This window comes from Tasmannia lanceolata, unplaced genomic scaffold, assembly GCF_043159265.1.
Source record: "Tasmannia lanceolata isolate RefF3 unplaced genomic scaffold, GAP_Taslan_0.1 ptg000013l, whole genome shotgun sequence".
Taxonomy (NCBI): Eukaryota; Viridiplantae; Streptophyta; class Magnoliopsida; order Canellales; family Winteraceae; genus Tasmannia; species Tasmannia lanceolata.
The window spans coordinates 215,063-236,982 of NW_027518690.1; the positions used below are offsets into that span (position 1 = coordinate 215,063).

At 38.5% G+C, this 21,920-nt stretch overlaps 2 protein-coding genes and 1 pseudogene across 4 annotated transcripts; 2 read left to right on the top strand and 1 right to left on the bottom strand.

The window, feature by feature from the left end:
• Nucleotides 1-1,753: 1,753 nt before the first annotated feature.
• On the bottom strand, nt 1,754-12,301 carry LOC143889386 (P-loop containing nucleoside triphosphate hydrolases superfamily protein). 2 transcript variants are annotated; one of them, XM_077393559.1, is made up of 9 exons: nt 12,018-12,301; nt 9,860-9,922; nt 9,613-9,690; nt 8,307-8,527; nt 7,651-7,723; nt 7,090-7,374; nt 5,008-5,151; nt 2,436-2,486; nt 1,754-2,052 (listed from the first exon to the last, which is right to left on the bottom strand). In XM_077393559.1, exons 1-9 carry the CDS (start codon nt 12,207-12,209, stop codon nt 1,981-1,983), a joined length of 1,179 nt encoding a protein of 392 aa, XP_077249674.1. In that variant the 5' UTR covers nt 12,210-12,301; the 3' UTR covers nt 1,754-1,980. The 2 variants fall into 2 exon arrangements, with proteins under 2 accessions (XP_077249674.1, XP_077249675.1); XM_077393560.1 differs by lacking the exon at nt 9,860-9,922.
• Nucleotides 12,302-14,903: 2,602 nt separating this feature from the next.
• Nucleotides 14,904-21,424, top strand: LOC143890657 (large ribosomal subunit protein uL6m pseudogene; annotated as a pseudogene). The gene is made up of 2 exons (XR_013255209.1): nt 14,904-15,103; nt 20,869-21,424. The product of XR_013255209.1 is annotated as a large ribosomal subunit protein uL6m pseudogene (transcript).
• LOC143890556 (uncharacterized) lies at nt 19,327-19,725 on the top strand. Its single transcript, XM_077395283.1, has one exon. It carries the CDS (start codon nt 19,327-19,329, stop codon nt 19,723-19,725), a length of 399 nt encoding a protein of 132 aa, XP_077251398.1.
• Nucleotides 21,425-21,920: the final 496 nt, after the last annotated feature.

The window sequence follows — 21,920 nt, forward strand, 5'->3', positions numbered from 1 at the left end:
CTAGTTTGGCAGAACTTAGAATCCTGCACTCATAGGAAAAGCATCAGTGGACCCGGAGTTGTGGCTCCGGGCAACCACTTCGACACTCAAGTCAGATATAGGCAATCACAGACAATGGACGATGAATGGGGGAGGGCCAAGCCAAGTTACCAGACCAAAGAGAAAAAGGTGAAGGAGAAGAAGAATTGACTAAATGCCTTTGCTTGAGTGTGTAGACCCCTTTTTATAGGGAGGGAGATCCACGATCTTGGAGATATCAATCAGGCCTTTAATTTAGCCCACGTGGAGCGTGATGGATGGAGAATAAAATCGTGGAGATGTGATTCCCGATGATTCTGGGCGGAGATCTTGGATAGTGGCCTGGGCGGGATGCTTGAATTTTGAATATCGCGTTTGGGGTGCAACGGTAGTCCGGATTGGTCGCACAATGGCGAGATTCCCGTGATTGTGTTTGACTTCTTTTGAGGTTCGTTACCGTATGAAGGTGTAATCATATGGGCGTGGTTCGTTAATGAGTGTTGCTTGTGGAGGTCAACGTGATCTAGTCGAAAGTCGAACCCAGGTTGCTGGATTCAAAGTCGAGAGTCCTAACCATTGCACCATACAACCCTTATATACAAATCTTTTTTTATTTCACTAATTATTAATTTTGTTGAATAAAATAAGGAAGGTGGACTGTTGTTATCAAAACTTGAAACAGCCTACAAGATGGTTTCAACATAAATTTATCTCCATGCAGGATAGCCAATCCCATTAACAGCTAGCCTATCCAAGGATTTCTATCACCATAAGGAAGAGCCCCATTAGACTAATTTTAATTAGATTGTCAATAACTACACTAACAATATAGATATGATCATACAGAATCTACCTGTTGCAACCATGCGGGCCCCACCTTTGCTCGATCTGAACTACGCACCTCGGATGGCCAATTCCAGTAAAGTATCTTTGATCAGACAATCTTGACCATCTATTTTACTTGATCACCCATTTGTAGGGTGTTGATCTAATGGTTAGAAATGTCATAACAAATTTTGGCCTGCGGGGAAATATATGGGGCAAAAACTATGTAGACCCACAGAAAAGATGAGGCCCATCTTATTATTGTCAAGGCCCATCTTATTATTGTCAAGGCCCTGTAAATGAATGACCACAAAAATCAAGTTAAACTTGAGTAACCAAGACTAAGCAACTCTTAATGGACCAAAGCGATAGGACCATCCAATCATGGGGGGCTTAACAATATTGGGCCGGACTTGTGGTCATCAATCGGATCAATGGTTCCATACACATCCACGTGGCACACATGGGACCCAAGAACCTATTTTCTAACATTTTCCAATTTACTAAGTAAAGACCCTCAAAGAAAACAAAATAGTTTTTTAAGGATATATTAGCCCCCTTTTCTTTCCCGTGCCATCCCCTCCTACTCTCGGAGTGTAAAAAGAGTTGTTAGAGGCGTGGCCCAAGAAAGAAAAGGGTGCTAATCTATCACTTCCCCATATAAATTATACACCTTGTGATGGGGCCCACCAATACAACATCTAGATGATCTAGTGGTATGTGTGGACAGCAAATTAAAACTCGTGTGAGCAACACTCAATTTTTTTAACAGTCAATTTACAGGCCACTGATTTGACAATCAAGATCATCCAATACCCAAAGTAAAGCCCATCAGATGAACGGTCTGGATCGTGGCAACTTCACAAGGGTGGTCCCATCATCTGTATTTGGTCTTTCAGAAGACTATCCGTGTACTTAAGATTATATTTCTTTGTCATCTCCCCTCAGAAAATATGGATCCATATACATCAATGGTGAACTAAAACAGTAAAACCAAGAACTATACATATACTGAGTTGAGAAGAAAAAAAAAAGGAATGGTAAAAACAAAAGATGGTGGTGTAAATATTGAATTAATATAAGGATCAGAGATGGCAAATTGTAGCAGCTTGGAAATGCATTACATGGTAAAATGGATTAAATCCCATCTCCATCATATGCCTTCCATCTCTCTATTACAACCCTGAATTGTTCATCCCTCCTCCTCACCTACAAAACCAAATCTTTTGTAATTTTGATCCAAGGAAAAAGAAATATAAAGTATTAACATCAGCAGTTCAGGACTCATTTATACAAGACCAATAATAAACAATTTCAAATAATTTTTATCTATTTTAGATGTGCCTTTAAAACCCTGTTGTCAAGAAGATGTTTTTACCTTTTTTTAAAAAAATTTAACTGACATTTTGAAAATAAACAGCAACAAAGGCAATTTCAGTGACAGTTGCATTATCTTTTACTATTTTTATAGCTGTGATCATAATACTATACTTGTCATTTGTTTCAAGGTAATTGAAGGTTTCAGACAGAATTTTTCTTGTTTAAATCAAACTTTTCTCTCTGGTGAGATACAGAGATCTTGATAAAATTACCTCAACAAGAGGCCTTTTCCCTTGTAGCAACATATCAACACTCCTCTCTGTCTGCATGAATTGACAAAAAGGAACTAGTCTCAGATGCATTAAATATAGGCTGGGATTATGTCCACAGGATATGCTAACGACAAGTGTGCAATGAAACACTAACATTAGTTCTAAAGATTTGCATTACAACAAGAAGAAACTCACACACAAGGACATCATGTGTTAAAATTTAGAAGATAACATTTTCATTTCATGTCTTCCATTCATTTAAAAGTGCATTCAAGAATGAACTGAAAGTAAAGTTCATTGTTTTTTTTTGAAACTGAAACTAAAGTTCCTTGTGTTTGGTTTGATGGTAAACGACTAGATTCACGCTGATATGGAGAGAACCTCATATTATGTGCGTATAATGGTGTAAGCAGCGCCACATGTAGGCGATAAGTGAGTTTTGGTAGGGCACCATAAATGCTAAAATTTAATTCCAGCAACAAATAATAGGCCCCCTTAATGATTTCAATCACAGAATTTGAAGTATAGTGTGGTCATATTTATTTTTCAAATAAATAACCAAAAAAACGTGAAATACAAGAGGAGTACTAACCTTCTTTTCATGAAAAATCGGTACAATGTCAATAAATCTCTGACAATCATGACTGTCAGCCTTTAAAATCCCAAATCTGACACTAACCTTCTTTTCTTCTAACTTGGTAGGTAAAATGGAAACAATCAATTACAATCGGCAGTACTCTTTCCCTATACTACCATCATGAATAATATTTTTGGAGAAACTAACTCAACCGGGTTTTCATAACAAAAAAATAACATATATGATTAACCTCAATGTTATAGTTTATAAACCAGAAAAATCACCATAAACAGTTCTAAAATTGCGACTGAAATCACCAAATGAAAACCGATAAACCCAAAAGTCCTCAACCAAAATACCAAACTGCATAGGAATAAAGAAATGAAATACCAAATTGTCCAGACGAGGTTTTCAGATGTGAACCTAGCCAGTGGAAACGAAGAGTTGTCGAGAGCAGAGAGAACGAGTGAAAGAGATCATCAAGATCACGCAAGAATCACTCAGCCATAGAAAAACCTCATCCCAGTCTAAGCTACGCTCTTGTAAAACCAATAGAAATTGGTCTCAGGAACCTTCAAATTCAAGAACAGATCCTTGAGTTCTCGGTATAGTTCTTGAAAATCTATATAGAAGATCATCAAAGGCGATAAGTAGGACTGAAATCAAGTGGAGTTTTACCGGACGTGAGAAGTCAGCAAGTTTTCAAGTTGGCTGGAACAACACAGCAGAGAATTTCTGCTAATGTATCAGATCCTATAGATTGAAGTTTAGAACTGGGAAAAAAAGGTAACAGTGTCAGCCAATATGAATTTTTCCTCTCCAAACATAGAAAACAAACTAACCCAGTAACCCCTACCAAGGAGCTCACGTTCAGATTTTTTTTCTCCCCCCAGAAAACTCTCCCAGGTGCATTGCCTCATCCTCTATTTATAGAAGGAGAGGGAGGTTCTAGAAGCTTGCTAGCTGGAGGCTAGCTAGATTGTTAGCTCAATTGCAGCCTTGGACAGCTGTTAAGGCTGACATGGCAAATTCAGTTAGGCTGAGGTGGAGGTTGCGTCTAGGTGGCATTCTCCTGTGACCTTTTCTCAACCACTCTAAATACCCCACTCGATCAGCCACTTCAAATGCCTCCCTTATTATTTCCCTTGCATATACCTCATATACTCACACCAACACTACATCATACACCCTATTTCTTATGCACGAGAGGAAAAAAGTAAGACCATCCTAGGTTAAAAGTAAGCCTGAACTCCTAGGCCGTCCCCGTGTGCACGTCATTTTTCCATAGTGTCTTTAAATTCTATGCAGAATATCTCCAAACAGTTCCCAAAAGTTGCTGAAAACTCTTAATATGTATGACCCATAATAAGATGTCAATATTCTACAATGTGGATTAGTTGTGGCATGAATAAGTGATGATGAACTGTATAGACTGGAAAACAAGACGCCTCTTTTTTTTGAATGGCGAAAACAAGACACATCCTTACAGTGTAAGATATCAGAAAATCAATTATAGGACAGGATATGGGTATCAACAGAACCTTAAAGCTCTCATACCATGTCACAACGAGAGGAAAAAAGAGAGAACCATGTGGACAGTACAGATGATTCTCACTATGATTAAAATAAAATCAATCTAAAGAGCAAAACTACAAAATAATAAGAAAATAGTAGAAAACACTAAAATGGCTAATATACACTTAGCAGAGACCCAAAGTATATAGGAAATACAAAATACACAGAGAATGGGAGAACACCAATTATAAGAATACATATAATCAACAAAAACGCCTAAAATGGTGAAATCTTACTAGCTGAAATCATAAATTCAAACTTCTTATCAAGGCTCCATTTTTGAGTAAATATGGAAATGCATTTTTAAAGGAAGTATGTTCATTGCTTGAGATTGGATTTTGGTGAAATAGTCCTAGAATTGAAAAGGAAAGATAGGTTTTCACATTTTTGCTTTAACAAGTAACAACAGTGTTGATGTACCCGATGAGTGACCCAGTAATTTCTTTCCCTCATTTCAATCAAAAAAGGGAAGGTTGGGGGAGCTTTTCTCTCAAGAATGCTTTTTTGAGAACCTCTAGCTCGGGCTTCATCATCTCCAAGTGTAACAGTCTCCACTCCCCCAACCTGGATATTTTTGACAAAAGAATCAGATGACAACTTTCATATAGCATCATATTGGATTAAATTATTAGTTCTCTATCTAACAATACGAATGCTAGATTCACAGGCGCCCTTGCAAAAAAGGGAGAAAATGGCGCCCCATTGGTCAACTTCCATTAAAGATGGCACAGAAAATTACGGTCTTAACTGTCTTTAATGTAAGTTGACCAATAGGGGCGCCCTTTGCCTCCTTTTTTGCAAGGGCGCTAGTGAATCTAGCATTCCTCCACAAATACATATCAAAATTGGATAGTATAAGCGGACAAACTGCTACCATTTAAAGCTACCTAAAACCCTTAGAAAAGCTGATCGGCATTCTCATCATCTCGGGTATCATCAAAAAGCCAAATCAAATATCGTTAGCAAATTTAGAAATTGTAGAGAAAGGTTCCTTAATTGAAGTAACTAAGTTTGGGAATATTATTAAAATTCCTCTAACATATTGAAGTTAGTTGTATAGCTGTATGCTATGTAAAATGGAACTCTATTCCCGAAAAAAAATATATATAGGATGTACATATGAGACATGAGTGTCAGATACATATAAATGCAACTGTTAGGGGTAAAACCCTTCATTTCACCTGTTTGTTGCTTTTTTGATGTTATTCATTTACTAGATACATTGTTCTAATGTCTACCTCTAGACACATTTTTTTAATCCACAGTTACAGACGAGTATCTTCTAGTATAATGGTAAAACTTGTACTATAAAGGCAGTAAGTTATGAAATGTTCACCTGGAAAGATTCACGTTGATGTTTGACACAGATACAGGGTCCTTGTCTAAGTTATAAAGGTAATATGTTATAAAATGCTAATAATATGTTATAAAATGCTAATAATGTATTATGTCTTCGCTGATCCAATAACATATCCAATAATCTCTAGGCCGGAACGGAGAGTTATTGAAACTTTTTGCCAAGATAAATCAAGTAATATCATGGCTCATGGAATGATAAGCTTGGACACGCAAGAGACAAGGCTTACCTTTATAGACTAAATGTGTATAAAAAAAATAGAATTGCGTAGCCATTCAAAATAAAATAAAATTGCATAAGATCGTACAATTATTTCAGCTGTCATCATAAACAAACCAGTTACCACTGAAATGCTAAAACAGCAGTTCTTTCAATAAGTTGAAAAGAAAAATTCAAAATGTATAAAGAAAATCATCTGAAAAACGTCAAGGGTTGATGATAAACATAGCTAAACCTTATGGCTCAACACTTAGGTGACACTCGGTCAACTTTTCATGGGAATATAAAGTTTCATGGGAAGATAAAGGAAAGTACATACTTATGTTTGCGAATATTTCTTGAAAGCTTTAAAAATTTGAAATCCAACTGAGGTCCAATGAATCCAGAGCTCAACAGGATTAGAAGCTACGTTGAGTTATTGAAACCATAAGTTTGTAAAGCTTATTTTGTAGTTCAAACTTTTCCATACTTGATAGAGTTCCCTCAGGCTTCCACGAAAGCTTACCTATCCCCTTGACGCATGGCTTGAACAAATCAAGTCAACTCAGTCAGATTTTTTACTAGTCAATTTACTCTTTTAAACTTGATTTCCAGTAGTACATTGGCAAGGAGAAATCAGAAAACATAACTTGTTCTCATGACACAAGAAGAAAATAACCTTAAAAATGGAACTTTTTTTCATAAACACAAACATTTTATGTCATTGCTATAATTCCAATCTCAATTATCTTCCAGCCCAAAGAGGATAACAGATGAACCTAACAATGTTAGTTAGCACAGAGCAAAGTTCATTGATTGCAAAATCCAATAGGAGGATAAGTAATGGATTAAGTACTGGAAAATAAGTAAAAAGTTTACCAAGTAACAGGTAAGGGGTTTCTTTTTCCGGTAGAAAGAGAAAATTTTGCACAGAGAAAAGAACAAACCAGATCAGTAAGAGTGGGATTCTTTATTATATTTTCAAGCCGTTCTCCATGGGCAGTACCAATAAGCATTACTCCTCTTTCTGCAATAGAGCGACAAGCGAGGGCCTCCACTTCAGTACCGATCTCATCAACGATGACCACCTGAGGCATATGATTCTCAACTGCCTCAATCATGACTTTGTGCTGCATGGATGGGTTTGGAACTTGCATTCTCCGTGCACCCCCAATTGCCGCATGGGGAACATCCCCATCCCCTCCTATTTCATTGCTAGTATCCACAATAACCTATCTCAATCATTAGTACATTGATGAAGAATGTGAGTGCATCAAATGTCAAATAACACAAAAGAGAGGAATGATAGATGCAAGGGCTCTCTTTATGCAAGGGCCAAAGAAGGGCCATTGAATAGATCCACATCATTTTTAAAGTCGGTTGAGAAACTGAATTCGGTTGCACTTAATGACGTGGATCTATTCAATGGCCCTTCTTTAGCCCTTGCATAAAAAGGGCCCTTTCATCTATCATTCCTCCACAAAAGAATATCAAAATACTTAACGCACCACACGTTTGTGAAGTTCATCTGCTAAGACACGTGCAATCTCACGCATGACCGTAGTCTTACCTACACCAGGCCTAAAAGACAGATTGCAAAGAATCAGCATGTTATTTCGTCTGTCATTATGTAATTCACTGGTGAAGAAAAGAAAGATTGGAAGGAATTGGCATTTATTTCGTCTGTCATTATGTAATCTACTAGTGAAGAAAAAACTAACTTTGGAAATAATGATTAGTTGGCATGTCCATAATGATGTAACTTTGGAAAGAACGACTAGTTGAAATGTCAATACAGTTATATGGTGATATAAACAGATATGTTTACCACATAAATATTAGTTCATGCTACGAGTGAGAAATATGTATCGAGGTTTGTAGGAATCCTTTAAAACAGTATGAATAGAATATAAATAATATCCAAGAGCAAGAAAAAAAAACGATAGAAATGTATCTAGGTTTGTAGGAATCCTTTAAAACAGTATGAATAGAATATAAATAATATCGAAGAGCAAGAAAAAGGGATAGAAATATGTATGAGGATGACTAACGATTTGGTTTTTCCCTAATATTCATATTTGTATGTGCTTGACATGGGTGTCCAACATGGAAATTTTCTTACAAATTGGAATCTTGTAACATGATGTGAAATAAAACAATATACCTTCCTAGGAACAAGATGCTCTCCCCATAATCCAGAAGATCACGAACCATCTCAACATGGCCAGTAACTGCTCGACCAACCCTGCAAGTCAACCCAACAATCAGCCCTTTCCGGCTTCGTATTGCAGAGATCCTATGCAGAGTACCCTCAATCCCTGCTCTGTTGTCTCCTCCAAACTCTCCAACAGCTTTTTGAGCTTCCTCCAACTCTTTCATTGATACCTACTTGATGGAAAAGTAGAAGTCAATACTGAGCTAGTGAGCTCTAGCTTTGAGATGTCTTGAAACCTTGAATGGCTGAACCAAAAGCGATAAAACAAGGGAAATTAGTCTTTTAAGAAATTGTCGAAACAGAAGTGTATCAAGCATGGATGCCCATGAGTTAACATGACAATTTGGAAATTTTGAGCATATGTGATTTTCAAAACCGCTAAATGATGTAGGACCAGGAAGAGAAATAGAAGAAAGGGGAGAAAAGGAGATGAAGAAGAGAATAGGAGGAGAATAATAGAAGAAGAATAGGGGAAGAAGAGAATAGAAGAAGAGGAGTAGAACTAGAAGTAGAAGAAGAGAAGAATTAGAGGGGAGAAAAAGAGAGGAAATTAGAGGGGAGAATCTCAATTCAATTAATCATCCAAAACTAATTAAAGTTCCATACATGAGAACTATATATAGGCAATGGAAATAAAATTCCATGGTAAATAAAAGCCCTAAAACTAAAACATGAAAATAAAATCCTAGAAACTAAATAACATGGAAAATAAATCTCTAAAATCCTAATGGGCAAGATGCCTCCTATTGGGCCCACAATTTGCATCACTATATTTGACGACTAGCTCCTTGCACTGACAACGACATGTTTTCATGCCCCAATTAAAAAAAAAAAAAAGGCGGCCCAGTGCACGAGACTCCTGCCATTGCGGAGTCTGGGGAGGGCTAGATGTACACATCCTTGCGCCTGCTTTGCAGGGAGGCTGTTTACATGACTCAAACCCGTGGCCACCAGGTCACAATGGACCAACGTTCCCCGAGGCTCTTTTCATGCCCCAATTATATAGGAAAAATTATTATATAGATAAAAATTAAGAGATAGGCAACCACAATATTAAAACTCCATGCAACATTGTCACCGGTGAATATTGTTTGGAAAAAAACTACTAACTGTAGCATTTACCAAAACAAAGGAAAAAAAAAAAAAACACACACACACACATAGATAGGAGAGAGATATAAACAGAGAGAGAGAGAGAGAGAGAGAGAGAAACAATCATAAGGTGAAAGTTGTAACTCGAGATCGTGAAGTTTACCTCTGTATTCCTCAAATATTGCCCACCAGATTCACCGAGGAAACGTGCTTCCGGAAAACGACCCAAATCCAATACAACCTATTGCAAGATGAATACATAAAATGTAAGTGACATGAAAGATCCAATTACTTTAGTCATTTTGCTACTATATATGCAATAATGCATAAGGCAGCCAAGGAATCAACCTGCCTTTAATTTCAAACAAGCAAGCACAACATTGCACGTTTACAAGTTTGACAGTAATCACCTCTAAAAGCTGAGCTCTTCTTGATTCATTTTGAAGATTCTCACGCAAATCTCTTGGTAAAATCTACAACAGAGATGGAACTGATGTTGATAGAAATTGCAAGAAATATGCCCCATAGAGCATAATCTAACATCAAAATATATGCAAATATGAATCAATACAGCTGAAATTCAATGCAACTGATGATTCTCAATACAAATAGACCAGAGTAAGAAAATAAACTGGACTCACTAAGCACCTCTCGAAGAATGTCACAAAAGCATTGTAAATGGAAAAAAGAAACTTAATGATTAGTAGATACCAATAAACAAACTACATTAAATTTAGGGAAATGATATATTCACCCTTTTTTTAATTGGGACAGCCCCCTCTAGTGTATTTATGACTACTCTTTTCCACTAGAGGCGGCTGTCCCAAGCATAGTTTTAAATCTGCCCCACGCCCGCATCGACTCCCCAGAGTCGAATCCATTTTACCTTGCTCGTGTTCCGCGTTGCGCCGCCGCGTTCCGCATTTTCCCCACAGAGTCGATAAAAACTCCTTTGACTCTCCCGAATTATGACCGCGTCAACCGGGTACTCAGCCACATCAATCTAGTACTCGACCACATCGTTTCGAGTAGACTAGGATTTTCTTCGGCCGCGTCCCGCACTGTATCCGCATTTTTAAACACTAGTCCAGAGTTTTAAAAAAAAGGGTGAATATATGACCTCCCTAAATTTAATAGGTCCTACCTTGAATTTCTAGAAGTTAAAAATTTCTTTTCGAATGCTAAATTTCTATAGCCATAGTCAATGTAAAAAATATGGACTGGACAAATTCCCTCTTTTTTTTGGATCGAAACTCCGACCTCAGGGTGCAAGGACAAAGCCTTTTACCATTGAGCTTGAGGCTCAATCCCTTGAGGTCTCAGGTTTGATCCCAGCTTACCTACCAAAAAAAATATGGAATGGACTCAAAAATTACTCTTCCAAATCTTAGAGTTCGACCCGGCCGTGTTGATTTTCAAAGGCAGAGTTTTCATAATACCGAAGTTTGGACATGGCCCAATCAAACTGATTTCAATTGGCGATATAGAGGGTCTCTTAGAGAGCTTTAGACCATTGGTTTTACTTGTCAAAGTATAAGATCTATGCCCCCACTAACTCTTACATTTATACCAGAGTGATCAGGATAAAAGCACCTCTGTGCTCTATTTTACCTCTAATAAAGGAGATAACTCACTTCAATTACACTTAAACAATAAAAACAGTTAAACATGCCTGTTAGTTCATCCCTGCAAGCTAATTGCAAGTAGGGCTGTTAAAATGCTGATAACAATCTCAGAAATGAGTAAAACTATAACTAGTGAGACCATTTACCTAAATCACAGTTATAGGTACTCACTTTAAGTCTTCTTCACATTTCCTTGTGTTAAATCGATTATAGAAAACCTCAAAAAGAATGAAAGAATTAGGAACCACATTTCTATATACAAATCACCTAGTGGCCAAATGAACAAACCATTGAGAGTGCAGAAGGCAGATGTGTAAAAGCAAAACAACATTATGTCATCAAAGAAGAGGACCCAACTTCAAGAGAACTATGACAGAAAAGGCTTAGAAGTAAAATATCCAAAATCTGAGATTGTAATGCCAAATTCAATATAATTATGACAGAAAAAGGTTTAGAAGTAAAATATCCAAAATCTGAGATTGTAATGCCAAATTCAATATAACTATGACTGAAAAAGGGTGAGAAGTAAAATATCCAAAATCTGAGATTGACCCAACTTAAAAGAGCTTGAAAATTATAGGAAAATAGGGAGAGAACCAAATACATTCTGGGCTGCATTTGCATTATATTTATAGAGGGGTTTACAAGTAGTTTACAGGATAAACATGTGGTTAACTGCCTATAACTACTTGTGTTTGGATTTCAAAATACATTACCAAAGTAACTTCCTAATCAACCACGACAATAATTCAACGGTCAGATATTTCTAGATCTGATCTATTACATTCTAACACGACTAAGAATATGATGAGAAGAGGACACCAATAAAAAGGAAAATGAAAATTGGAGAAAGGAAGCATGAATGAAGCATACCCATCAAAAGAGTCCACAACAAAGAAGAAAAAATATAGAAAAAGAATAATAAAAAGCAAAAAAGGCATACCTGCAAAAGTGCGTGGAGATCGTCCTCGACAACCACAAATCCATCTTCTGATGCTTTCAACACAGAGATTCGTGGATTCCTCCGATACAAACCCAGGGATGAATTTCTCTTTGAAGAGTAGAAATCCGATTTAATGAAGAGAGAAAAGGATTTGGGTATAGGGATGGAACAAGAAAATGTAATGACGTTCATATCCTCTGTTTATCCACCAAAAACATAATAATATCACGACAAGAATGTTCAAATCTCCTCCATTCGCCCTCTGTGGCTCTATCTATCTATCTCTCTCTCTTCGCTATAATAATAATAATGTCTAGCACGTGCAACCATGTGACCCGAGTGAACCTATCTGACGGTCCGATCACGTTGGAACGGCCATGATTCAATATCACATGTTAAATAGCTAGATTGCCCAAACTGAATATGCATTGGATTCGAGGCTTCAGATCAAATTTGAACAGTCCCCTTTGCTTCCTTTTATTCTACAGGTACAGGTTAGTGATTCATAAGCGAACTGCTTCCCAACAAATCCACCAGAGGCACCACACCACCACTAATGCAATGCATTATTAGTTCAGGCCCCCCCCTTTAAGCCTGGTCCATAGTAAACTGGGTAAAATCAGACCCCCCCCCCCCCCCCCCCCTCTGAGGTGGCGACACGTGGCAAAAGCACGCCAACCAACGGCCGCTCCCTTGCACGGCCTCACCCCACAAACCTGTCCGCCACCTCCTTAGAACGCACCACTACCTGAGAAGGCAAGGAACCTTCTTCCTCTCAAGGGCCTATCAGCTTTCTTCGAGGACGAGGATACATGGAATGATACCATCATTACCCCTCCTCTGATGAGGCCGCGACATGTCTCACCTACACCAAACCACAATGTAAGATCCCCCCTTCATATAAAAGCCCCCACGTTCAATGGTACCACGATCTTTTTTCACTCTCTCACATATTCTCTACCTCGTCTTCAACCTCAAGAACCCTGAGATCAGTTCCCCGTTACTCTTATCACTTGGCTCTTATCTGTGGTACCGATGTCTGACTTGAGGGTCGGAGTGGCTTCCTAGAGCTACAGCTCCGGGACCCTAATGCTTTCACTGTGAGCGCAGAACGTCGCAGATTGGAGCTCTACCAGCCCTTGATCTAGGGACCGGATTTCGGCATCATTACTAGGTCATACCTTGATTCCTTTAGTCCTGGGGCCTTCACATCACTTTTGGAGGTATGGCCTAGACTAATGCGTTCCCATTAGTCATGGGGTAGCCAAGAGAATTGATGCGTTAGCAATTGGCTTATACATATGAAGGGAAATGATAAATTTGCTCCTTTTCTTTACATGGGACAGCTAGCTGCAATGTACGTGGCAATCAAGTCCGTTGAATCCTTCCAACGTGAAGTACAACCCCCTTGCAGACACTGATACACTGAAACTGGCTGTCCCCAGTAAAAAGAACCGCCGGGGGGAGGTTATATATCACTTCCCCTTATGAGTCACTAACCCGTAGAACGAAGGGAGAGAAAGAGAGTGAGAGTGAGATATTGTATGTTAGGTACCTTACCGATACGTCAAAAGCTCCAGAGCTGATGGAACGCGTTAGGCAGGGCCCTTTAAATCTGTCCCATACCTAGCTGGGTCCCACCCAGTCCCATACCTAGGTGGGCCCCCACTCAGGACCATAACATTCCACCACGCTTCTGAATCCATTGTCCTTGACGGCCCACTATGCGATGGCTTTCACTCTGGCCTTTTTTCTAGGTAGTCATTTCCACAAGTCGCCCCTTTCGTGAGTCGAACACATAGCGCGGTGGTTGCTCTGATGCCAAATATTAGGTACCTTACAGATACGCCAAAAGCTCCAGAGCTAATGGAACACGTTAGGCAATGCCCTTTAAACCTGTCTCGTACCAGGCTGGGTTCCATCCAGTCCCATACCTAGGTGGACCCCCACTCAGGACCGTAACAGTGTATGTGAAATTGGAGATTTTTGAACGTTTGGTCGTCTCGAAGGAGGGTGCAAGGAGAGAGAGAGAGTATATGTGAACATTTGGTTTCCAAGGAGGAGGAGGGTGCGTGGAGAGAGATAGATAGAGAGATCCTTTCTCCTAGTGAGATTTTCTCTATAATTTTTTCGTTTGGAATTTTTTGCAAGAGGGTGGCGTAGAGAGAGAGAGAGAGAGAGAGAGAGAGAGGGAGGGAGGGATTTTCTTTGTGAAATTGGAGATTTTTTCGTGGAATCAAAATACCAGCCACTCGAGCGAGTAATGGCTCGAAATTCCAGCATTAATTACAACAGGTTTAAAGGGCCTAGACAAATGCTAATTTAATCTAAATCCATGGAGGTTCTTCGTTGTGCACCAGTGAAGACAAAAAAATGGGACATTCAATCATCGTTGAAGGGGATGAGATTTACTTCAATCCAGTTGAAGTCGAGTTTCTCAAAATGAACTAGAAAATACTTTTGCAGGGCTAATATTGGCAACCCAAAACTTCTCGCAAGACTAAAAAGCCCATCTGCTAATTTTCATTCAATAATTCCTCACTATTAAGAAACCCTAAAAGCCAACTTAAGACTTAAGCAACTAATCACAGTCATCTTTTTGAAGTATCTTACAATATAGAAACATGACTTAAATAATCCTAAATTTGAAATCCCGTAACAGACCTTTATCATGCAAGTAAATTAGCCATAACTTCCTCGATTCCAGTTCATATTCTTTCCCCACGGATTCGCCCTATTCTGATTGCTATCGAAACATAATGGAAAAAAATAAAATAATAAATTTAATTAACAAATTCCATTCAAATCTGGGCGGAATCAGAATACCACCTCTTGGGGCTGGAAAACCCCAACATTTCCCCCCTTTAATTCCACCTCGGCTTTCTGCCCCTTGATTCCATTCCATTTTTTGAAGCAAACCCAGGAATCAGAATACGATGCCGTGTCCAAAACCTAATTCCTATAAAAGTTTCACGGTGACGAGGGAGAAGGGTAAGGGTTCAAAACGAAGAGATTCCGGTCCTCGTGCAAGAGCAAGGCGATGATTATCAAGCTGCTATAAATTGTGTCTGAGTCGTTGAATTGAGGTATGTTGTTTTATATCTTTTCTTCTTTATTTTCAATGAACAATAGAGAAGAGGGTAAACCAGTGATGGGTTTAACTCGATGGCCGCATATTTTACCTTTTATGCCCTCTGAGTTTTTTGACATTTATGCATGCTTTTAGTTGTTAGATTCATTATATTATTATGAATGTATATTTTTAATTCATTGGTCATAGGTTATATGTTCAGATCTTTTCTTTTGTTTTTTGTTTTTCTTTCTCTATTTCATTTGTTTGGTTCTTTTTGTCTTGAGATTCTTCCTCTGTTTTCACTTCTTTGATTTTGTTTTCTAAGATTAATGTCTGCAATTCATTGGGTTTTACATGTAGACTTCATTTCTCAATCCATCACAGTTTAGTGCATGCTTGATTTTCTTTTTACGAGGAACCATATATGTTGCTTCAACATGAGTCTCATGGAATATTAGGAGCCTTGGGGCGGGGGGAAATCTGTAAGAGATAGTGTCATGCTAAGGAAAGTTGATGTTTTGTTGGTCTACAAGGCAAGGTTTCAAGATCTGTTATTCATTTCACATGAGGAAGAGTTGCAGTGTTTCGAAATGCGGATGCGGGTCAAAATACGGCCAAAGCAAATCCTAGTCGACTTGTTACGATGCAGTCAAATATTTTGTTGATGCGGCTTAGTACTCGGTTGACTCGTTCATAACCCGGGAGAGTTAAATGAGCTTTGATTGTCATTGTAAGGCAAAGTGCGGACTCTGACAAGAACACAGCCATGGTAAAAGGGAGTCGATTCGGGGGAGTCCACGATGATGCAAAGGGGTTCTGAAACTATTGTGGGTTGTTTATCACTCGAGGTTCAGCAAGAAGAGGAGCGTTTCGATGCTGTGTGACCCCAGGGGTCTATCAAGGGTAAATCGTGTTATGTTTTGTCTTGTTTCTCAAATGGTTGAAAATCAATTTCCAAAACTGTTTTGTATGTAGAAACATGAGGAGGAGTTTAAAATTTGGATAGTACACGTTTTTTTTTTTTTTTTGGCAAAGAGATTTTTTCTAAGAAAGCAAGAGATTAGACTCAGCTCTTGGAGAAAGAAGAAGAAGAAGGGGTGTATTGTTCGGGTTATTCTCTCGTGTAGAGAAGAAGAGGAGATAAGAGAAAAAGGGCGAGGGGTGTTTTTCTCTTGGTGTTTTTCCTTGGGTGTAGGAAGACAACAAGGTGAGATTATATTTTTCACTCGTGGTTTCCTTTTTGTCAAAAAGGGAGTTTTCTTTCTTGTTTAGAGAAATGAGTTTGAGAGAAAAGTGTATCCAATATCCATGGAAGAGAATAAGAAGGGTCACAGGCTGTTGGGATTGTGTTAAAGCTCATGCTGTTGGCTTGCTTTCTTCTTTTTTTCATTTTCACCATTGTTTAAAACATAAGTCAGCAGCATTTTATGAACCCAAATGCAAATAAATAAAGGCTACATTTGGATACCCACAAGATTTAGATTTGGTTTTAGTTGACATTTTGAACTGGATCAGATCCTAAAAATTTCCAAATCAGCTACAACAGTGCAAAAAATTCTGATTTTCAAATCTTTTCTGTGAGACATTATTTGGAAATCAATAGTTGTGGCAACTCCCTTCACCGTCACTGCTCCTCGACGTTGCTTCGGCAGCGGCGAGACATCCCTCCCTCCCTTCCTCTCTCTCTTTCTCTCTCTCTTAAAACATGTTCATGAAGATGATGGATGTATTTTGTATCCAAAACTCAAATCCAAATCAAAATTCAAATGCATGAGGTATCCAAACGGGCCCAAAGTTTATTTTCCTCTACAAATATTCATTATCAACATCAATAGGGAAACAATTGTATTGAAAAATGCTGCTATTTAAGATTTTCTTTTGGTTGTTAGTTCATTATGTTCTGATTTGGAATATTTGGATAGAGTTGAATAATAGGATTTTTGAAGAAAAGGAGAAGAGGTGGTACTGAATTGGCGAATTGCTCTTGATATCAAACTTGCACTAGTAACTTAATCCTTAGGAATTGGCATGCAGTTTTAGGGAAAAGAAATGGAAAGAGAAAATCCCTCCTAAATGGAAGACTCCTCCGGTGGGTTGGGTCAAGTTGAATTCTGATGGTAGCTCTATCGGCAAACCCCTGTCGAGCTGGTATTGGAGGGTTGATTTGAGATGCTAACGGTGTTGTATTGACGTCCTTCTCGGGCCCGGCTGGCTTTTGTGATGCTAACGAAGCCGAAGCTAGAGCCTTGCTTAGACCTAGCAAATGGGTGGGCCGGGCCGGGTTTGACCCGGCCCGTACGGGTCCGGGTAAAAAATGACCCGTAAAATTTACGGGTCACTAATCTTGGACCTGGACCCCCCACCCGTACAGGCCGGGTCGACCCGCGGGTCACCCATTTTTAATCTATAATTTTTTTTTTGTGTTTTCCCCCTGTTTTTCTCAACAAAAGTGCAGAAATCTAGATACATAGTGGTTTTAAAACTGATACATAGTGGTTATAATATCGACTCAAACTTTTGGATTAGATGATAATGAAATGGATTAGAATGTCGTAAACTATAGCTTAATTCTAAAGTCTAATTAGTCCAGTAGTATTATCATTATAAAACTGTGAGAAATTGTCATGGATAGAGAGTTGGTTTCGCTCAACAAAAAAAAGGCACGTAATATTGAATCCCAGCAAGCCCACTCAAGATCTCCCAAAATTTGAGAAACACAAAATGGGTTTTTAATATTCCAAGTAAAATAGTGAGTTTTTTAAATTTCAGCATAAAATAGTGACATACTCGATGGCAAGCAGAATTCTTTCAAACAATCGAACAAAACAACGGTGCTCTGATTCTATATAATACATGAATCCATGAAAGACCCATTTCTAAACCACCAAAGCAAACCAAATAACGAACTAGCTAGGGCTTATAAAGAGAAAAAAATTGAAATTGAGAAAGAAAAATATAGGGTTTTTTCATACATGTGGAGACAATGCGATCTGGTCCACCCTGGAGTGGAGGCGACGCCGGTGAGGTCGTCGGAGTGGGAAACCCTAATTTGAGAGAGTCAGAGAGAGAAGGATTCGGACAAAGAGAAATAACCTAATTTTTGGGTATTATGAAAAAAACCTAATTTCCTGTCTTTTTTAACTGGCACCCGCGGGTCCACCTGGCCCGGACCAAGTTTTGACGGGCCGGGTGGACCCGCGGGTCAAAATTAAACGGGTCACTACTTTCAGACCCGGACCCGAAAATTACGGGCTGGCCGGGTCGACCCGCAGGTCCAGGTCACTTCTTGCCAGGTCTAGCCTTGCTCTTTGGGCTGAGATGGTACGCGGAGCACAACTTGGGCTCCTTTATCATCGAAGGTGACTCATCGAATGCATTAGCTTGGGCCTCAAATAAGAGTAGGGGTCCCCGGAAGCTTGAGAATATCATTGCGGAGATTCGGGATTTAGTGCGCTTTATTTGCCCCCAAGATCGACACATGAGAAGGTCGCCGATGAGAAGGCTGATAGATTGGCAGAGGATGGTGTGGAATTGTAAACGGTTGAGGTGCTTCTCGGACTCCCCCAACAAGGTGTCGGATAATCTTATTGTTCTGTGCAATTGTGTAATTTCTGCGCTTTTTAGATTCTGTGTATTTTTGTTTTGCTGTAATGTTGGGTGCTGCGTGCATCTTATTTTGTGGGGACAGCTTGTCCCTTCGTTGTATATTTAACTTCCTTGGAATGAATATCGTTACCTTTCAAATATATATATATATATATATATAAGGAATTTGTGAAAATTTCATTTCATGAAGTTTTCTGCTTAAAAAAATCAGTTCATGAGTTAGCGCTTATGTTTCATATCATTGGTGTGGACAAATTGATAGTTGTTAGGATTTGGATTATAAAATACTTTTGATTAGGTTGTAAAGTGTTTCATTTACTACTTTCAACAATTAGGAACAATAAAGGAGCTTGGTCGCCGGAGACCCACATCGAAGAAGGAGCTCTCGCCGGAGACCCACATCAGAGACCCACACCCTAAAACCAGTTAACAGGAATTTTTTTCCTTTAGGGTTTAGGTTGCATACGTTGGAGACTATTTGGGTTTTGTCAATAAATACAGGAGGGTGCAGTTTTTTGCTGATGTTTTCAGATATGCAATTCAAGTAACAGTTTGATTGTGGATTATTTCTGGAATTGGTTTCTTTGCGTCACTGTGTTCACGGTCTGATTGTGAGCTCGTACTCTGATAATGAAAGTAATAGAAGCCAAAGCTGGGGCGCTAACAAATTTTGAAGTGCTCAACATTTTACGGACTAGAGTGGCGACTAGTGATCCTCTGGGAGCTCTTGGTGCTGTAACCCCATCAGAGTGCAAGGTTTTTGATTACTTGGTTCAAACTGCTGCTTGCAATCAAACGATAGAAAGCATTGACAAGTTTCAGAAAATATCTGAAAAATACAGGCTTTCAAAAGCTGAAAAACTAAATATTATCAACATTAGGCCATCATCCCAACCCGAAATCTTCCCTATTATAGAGGACTGTGAGAATCGTGGTCTGGAACCAGTACTTGAAGAATTGGTGAATATGGTGGTTGAGATCCTACCGCCACGTCCTTCGAAGCCTGAAGAACAGAAAGATAATCTGTAAGGAACTGAGGATCAGAAAACGGGGGAAGTAAATCAAGGTTGAGAAGATTGAAAGCTCCTATGGCCTCATGAAACTGATATTGATACAACGGAGCTCTGTACCACCTCTACATTGACTTCTATTTGTTTTTGCAAGTGATTGGTGTGACTGTCCTGTAATCACCTTTATATTAAGTGAAATGAATATTTGAACAAACTGAAGTCTTTCAAATGGGAAGATGGAAATGTATTTGTATGCTTGAACAAAAAAATACTAGTTAAATTCCTCTTTACGTTCAACCTTAATTTTTCTTTTTTCTATTTTTAAATTTTTGAATATAGTTTATCCTATATTTTTGTTAATCTCCTTTCCCCCCAACTTTCTACAAATGATTGATGTTTACAAGTTTCACATTGCCATGGAAATGACTGAATGACTTGGCTTTCCATGGTGAAAGAAAACATGGGATTCAGCAAAGGCACGCCTCATAAAACACGGGTATTGTCGTGTTATACTGTTGACTGCTCTGTAAATTGAATTAGACTGTAAATCCATTAAGTGGAACATGTGCAGCAGATCACAAAATCATATCATAAATTGTGGGACATTTTTTCTTCTAAAGTATATGGGACATTTTTTTTAATGGCATTTGGGACATTTTTTACACACACCCACACACACATAATATGGATGATTCAGATCTAAAGTAATCAGCCACATACTGACATTTTACATCAAATTTAGGTCTATTCTTAATATTCATAGCAGTCCTATGTCATGATGAACTGTGAAAGCATTCTAACTGAACATCGGGGAAAAGTTTATATTATGTTTATTGCAATTTCTTTTCATCTCCCTTGCATCCATAATATATAATTAATTTAAAAACTATATAATTTCTAGCTCTTCCAAAGTCAAGATTCATGTATGTGCTTCCTCAAAGAGGATGCAAGTTGTAATGTGAATAGTTTTCTGCAGGATTGAACTGGACTGTGACACTTGAATAGTATTTTTTTGGATTTTAACAACAGTTACAATTTTTCTTTTTTCTAGAATTGATAGACAATCTTGTTCATTTGCTTTTCCCCCTCTTTTTCTAAGCTCCTTTCTTTTACTGGCCTCTTGTTCTTTCTCCTCTTCTTACATTTGTATCATTCTTTGCAGGGGCTGCTAGTGGTTTGCTAGGAAACTAAACATGGAAGCGAATTTTTTTCGTTTTCTTAAGATTGTAGGAGTTGGGTTCAAAGCCAGAGCTGAAGCAGAAGGGCGTTTGCTGTTTCTGAAATTGGGTTATAGTCATGAGGTAGAACTGACGGTCCCACCAGCCGTTCGGGTCTTTTGTTTCAAACCCAATATAGTATGTTGTACTGGCATTGATAAGCAGAGGGTGCATCAGTTTGCCGCTGCTGTTCGTAGTTGCAAGCCTCCAGAAGTTTACAAAGGTAAGGGTATAATGTACATTGATGAAGTCATAAAGAAGAAACAAGGAAAGAAATCCAAATGATAGTTGTAAGGAGTGAAAATCAGAGCTTCAAAGGCTGACTGTAGAAGTGGTATGATCTCTGCACTGGTAACTATTTTTTGTTTTTGTGACTTGAAAATTCTTCAGTCATTTGAGGATGTTTTATTTTATATTTTGTCGGTTTAAGCAACACTCTTTTCTCTTTGATGAAATTTGGACAAAACCCGTTTCTTATATTGACATACAAGATTAAAGCTGTGGATGGTGTTGGGTTTCTCCTTTTTTGGGTCGTATATAATCATTTTGTAATTTGCTGTGTTTCTTCCTTCTTCTTTTTTGTCCTGGCCTTGTGGAGGGGTCAGCTTGATCACTTTCCTTTCTTATGTTTTCAGTAAAACATGCCATCATCTTTCAAAACAAAATAAAAAACAAAGAAAAAAAAAAAAAAAAGTGGGAACAAAACAGCTTAAATCTCCTAGTCCTACGTCTAAATTGCTAGCGCAAAAGGCATTTCGTGGCTGGTCTGACATGAAAAAAAAAAAGTGGGAACAAAACAGCTTAAATCTCCTATGTCTAAATTACTAAATGGGAGTTGCCAGCGCAAAAGGCATTTCGTGGCTGGTCTGGCATGCGAGTGACCAGGCACGAAATGCCTTTTGCGATGGACCCCAGCAAATCCGGAGCCCCTCTAGTGTATTTATGACTACTCTTTTACGGTAGAGGGGGAGAATATATCATTTCCCTTTTTGTACAT